Source organism: Magallana gigas, chromosome 5, assembly GCF_963853765.1.
Source record: "Magallana gigas chromosome 5, xbMagGiga1.1, whole genome shotgun sequence".
NCBI lineage: Eukaryota > Metazoa > Mollusca > Bivalvia > Ostreida > Ostreidae > Magallana > Magallana gigas.
The window spans coordinates 13,039,018-13,043,164 of record NC_088857.1 but is presented as its reverse complement, the minus strand read 5'-3'; the positions used below and the strand labels follow the sequence as shown (position 1 = coordinate 13,043,164).

The 4,147-nt window shown below is 37.0% G+C and overlaps 1 protein-coding gene across 1 annotated transcript; it reads right to left on the bottom strand.

Annotated features, from left to right (window-relative positions):
- Nucleotides 1-2,018: 2,018 nt before the first annotated feature.
- LOC105319021 (large ribosomal subunit protein eL15) lies at nucleotides 2,019-3,512 on the bottom strand. The gene is made up of 4 exons (XM_011416389.4): nucleotides 3,403-3,512; nucleotides 3,009-3,185; nucleotides 2,648-2,784; nucleotides 2,019-2,443 (listed from the first exon to the last, which is right to left on the bottom strand). Exons 2-4 carry the CDS (start codon nucleotides 3,178-3,180, stop codon nucleotides 2,138-2,140), a joined length of 615 nt encoding a protein of 204 aa, XP_011414691.1. The 5' UTR covers nucleotides 3,181-3,185; nucleotides 3,403-3,512; the 3' UTR covers nucleotides 2,019-2,137.
- Nucleotides 3,513-4,147: the final 635 nt, after the last annotated feature.

The window sequence follows — 4,147 nt, the reverse complement described above, 5'->3', positions numbered from 1 at the left end:
AATATATGTACAATTGATCTGCAAAAGAACAACTTCCTATCTTGAAAACTGTAGGAGGAATTATCCGTACAATGAGGATACCCTTTTGGCAGCCGCCCGCCCTTTTCACCATTTTAATAACCGATTTTTCCAAACTGGAAAACCCGTTTAAAAATAAGAATTTTCTTTATAAAGTCTCTCAAACGAAGTTTGGAGACTTGTTGTTTTTGTACAGTCTCTTCTTCTTTCCCGCTCTGAACTTGTCCGTCGCGTTTCTCCGAGATGGCTGAACAGAATTGTACAAAACTCTAGATAGGCATGCATATTTTCAATTCTCATATGATGTTCGGGGGGGGGGGGGTCAAAAGGTCGTGGGGTCTAACATTAAACCTTATGGGAAAATTCTTAGACTCTATTGTAAATGGTTATAACTTGAAAACGGACAAAGATAATAATATAGGGTTTTCAGAATCATATATTGACCGTTACAGGCAATATATATAGGGTTTATTAGATCTAACTCCTGGGGTCATCCCAACCCCAAAGGAATTGGAAATGACCATATATATATCAGAAACTGTTAGAATCCTGACCCCCTAAACAATATATAATCTTGTTCCATGTGTAAAGGGGAACCAAGTGGTATGTAGGTCCTGACCCCCCCCCCCAAAAAAAAAACAGGAAGTGCACAAATAACTTAAAAATGGTCAAGATCCCAACCCCTAAACCATATATATTCTTGCTCCTTGTGTCAAGGGCATCAAATGGTATGCAAGTCAATGGCCCTGGGGTTGGTCCTGACCCCCCTCAAATAGTAAGTGCACAAATAACTTGAAAATGGTCAAGATCCCCACCCCTAAACCATGTATATTCTTGTTCCATTTGTTAAGGGGTATCAAATGGTATGTACGTCATGGGCCCTGGGGGTAGTCCTGACCTCCCCTCAAACAGGAAGTGCCCTAATATCTTGAAAACGGTCGAGATCCCCACCTCTAAACCATATTATTTCTTGTTTATTGTGTTCAGGGGAATCACATGGTATGTAGGTCATTGGCCCAGGAGGTGGGGGGGTCCTGACCACCACTCCAACAGGAAATGCCTTGAAAACGGCTAAGGTCTCCATCCCTAAACCATATAAATTCTTGTTTTTTGTGTCGAGGGGCATCAAATGGTATGTAGGTCATTGGCCCAAAGGGTGGTTCTAACCCCCCACAAAAAGGAAGTGCCCAAATTTCTTGAAAACGGTCAAGACCCCACCCCTTGACCATATATATTCTTGTTCCTTGGGTCATGTTGGTTCACCTGATGTATAGTAAAGGAGCTGGGGAACATCATAAAACTTCAGAAATAAAAATAATCAAGTTCTAATTCTTATTGTCTGTGGAAGTTTGACCCATGTGGGTCATCCCTACTCCCAATGATGGCCTCGTTCGTTTGGAAGACTTACAATCGCCCCGATTAAAATTTCATCTTATGTTTCTAGCACTGTATTTTTGGTCTCAAAGGACAACTTAATAACATATTAATATCCCCAACACAAAGCGAATAAAATGGCTTTACAGCGACTAAACACTTATATTTCATACAAATGGACATGTTTAAATATAAATATAAGCATTGAATGCTTATTTTTGGATGTCGTTGGTCCTGTAACACACCAAGCGGTGCAGACAAATCATCATAGAGCGCTATTCAATTTGTCTGCACCACTTGGTATATTACAGAACCATCAACATCCAAAAATAAGCATTCTACGCTTAAATATATAATTATTCTGAGTTTATCTACAGATATTATAATGCTATTTAATGTGAATGTTGGAGAGTCTTTTCAACCTGCTGGCCTATGGCAAACAGTGAAAAATAAAAATTCTCCATTTCTTTACCTCCTATTCTTACATTTTTATGCACAAAATCATAAAAATGCCTTTGTCAGAGGATAGCTATACAACTAAATCTCTTTACAACAGAAAAGTCCTACATCTATCTTACACTGTCTCCCACTCAAAGACAACCAATTAAAACAATGAACAATTTCAATTTTTGATTCCCCATGTTTATTCCGTAGTCGGCAGACAATAAAACTCACACAGAGATTTGCTTCCTCCAAGAAACTTGGAGAAGGAAAAAATGGAAAAGGAAAAAAGAACTGAAAAAAATTAACGCTTTCTGCGCATTTTGGTCAAATTGTTCCTCTTCCATGCAGCACGACGCGAGCCTCCGATTGTCTTGGTATATCTGTGTCCCTTGCCCAGACCGCGAGACATCTTGCCAGCAGAGGTGAGACCACGCAGCTCCCTGTGCTTGTGTACTGGGTTACAGATCCATTGAAGCTTGGGGTCACGACGTACAGCCTTGTGGAAAATATCAACCATAATGATCTCGTAGAACTTGTAGGAGGAATCCTGTGCTACCCAGTAGGAGTTCAGCACACGAAGGCCACCACATTTCTTGCCAACACGTTCCTATCAAAATTAAAGCTCAACATTAATTGAACAGAATTTTCATTCAAAAAGAACAACAGATTTTTCATTAAAAAACATTTATGCACTGAAATTTACCATGATTATCCACTTCTTTTGAATTTGAAAAATTAAATAAAACTTAAATAGCATTGCAAAATGGATCCAAGTCGACTCTTTCCAACAACTTAGGTTAAGGAGGTTTACCTCTGCAATGGATCTGTGTGATCTTTGGAATTTCTTTTGGTTCACACCACTAGTTGTGGGTTTACCATAGGTGATTCCTTTGGGCACAGGGACCTTCCTGCCACCACGGCGAACGCGGACACGGTAGATGACAAACCCTGAAGATATTTTGATGATTTAACAAAGCATGTTCATTTCTTTCTGTCTGGAATAATACAATATTTACCGGGCACATGTTAAAAATTTTGATTTAATTTCACCATGTTGGAGAGGCTTTAAACATATTGGTATTTTAATTGTCTTTGAAAAACTACATTTTTGCCCTATCTGCAGCTGAAATAATTTGCATGCAGAAAATTAAGGTGCATAACAGAAATAATACCTTGTTTGGCTTTGTATCCCAACTTTCTAGCCTTGTCGGGACGAGTTGGGCGAGGTGCACGGTGGCAAGATGACAATTGGCGATATTGCCAGCTGCGAACACGTAGCAGAAACCTTAAAATATCACTCTGCTTTTTCCTGTAGATCTCCTGCATGTACTTGTACGCGCCCATGGTTTCTATATTCCAAAAAAGAATAATCATCTTTAATTCGAATTTCCTCAAATTCAATTTTATTCTTAGAAAAAATGTATCTTGTAGGGATCTAATTTGTATGTTTTAGTTCTTGAACATTTGATTAAAATATCTCTGTCATGAATATAAGTGATTGTTTCAGGTAAGTTTGATATTCAAAGACAGATGAGTTTGGATTGTCCATTCCAAAATTTTACGCACCTGCTATCCGCGACCGGAACGTCAAAAGAAGGAAGTTGTATTTAATCTGATTGTCGAGCCCGAACTAAATTATTTAAGGCCAAACAAACAAATTATTCGGTTAATTCGACCAAAATTAAATCAACCTTTAGTTTACTTCCAAAGACCTCTAGATGGACTAGCTCCATAATATGAGAAGTGTCGGAATAAAAATGAACAATTAGAATCAATTCCGAGTACGATCTCTAACTTGGAAGATAAAACCAAGACTCGGATGTTCATGTGAACAAAACTGAATACGCATCTCTTTTGACAAATAATTTAAACATCAAAAGATCATTACAGAATTAACTTATTTTTGTATTATTTTTTGCGAGAGGAATTTGAAAAAAAAATTGATTATGAATAAATTAACCAAAAAATATGTTCAATATTATAATTCTTTAAGAAAATATGTGTGCGTGCGTACATGTACTCTGTGCAAGTATCTTTAAATATGTTCTATGTGCAACTATATATTTTTTCTTTGATAAATTCGATGAGTTAATTAGATTGTGATGGATTAAAAAAAATCAAAACATATTTCATTTTCGCAGTCACGTTAGAATAGTACGTATGAATACATTTCTAAAAAATGGCACTTGTATTTTGCTTTGAAAATTTGTTCAATCAAATGTTTTGCGAACATGTTGAAAAAGTTTTCTTCTTTTTTTAAGTTAAAGTATTTTCAAACTTTAAGGTGGAATGCTACACCTAAAGTGTATCT

Coding starts and splice junctions, on each gene's coding strand:
- LOC105319021 (XM_011416389.4), bottom strand. CDS start 3,180: ATGGGCGCGTACAAGTACATGCAGGAGATCTACAGGAAAAAGCAGAGT. Junction 2,785..3,008: donor GGGATACAAAGCCAAACAAG/GTATTATTTCTG, acceptor AAATATCTTCAG/GGTTTGTCATCTACCGTGTC. Junction 2,444..2,647: donor CACACAGATCCATTGCAGAG/GTAAACCTCCTT, acceptor TAATTTTGATAG/GAACGTGTTGGCAAGAAATG.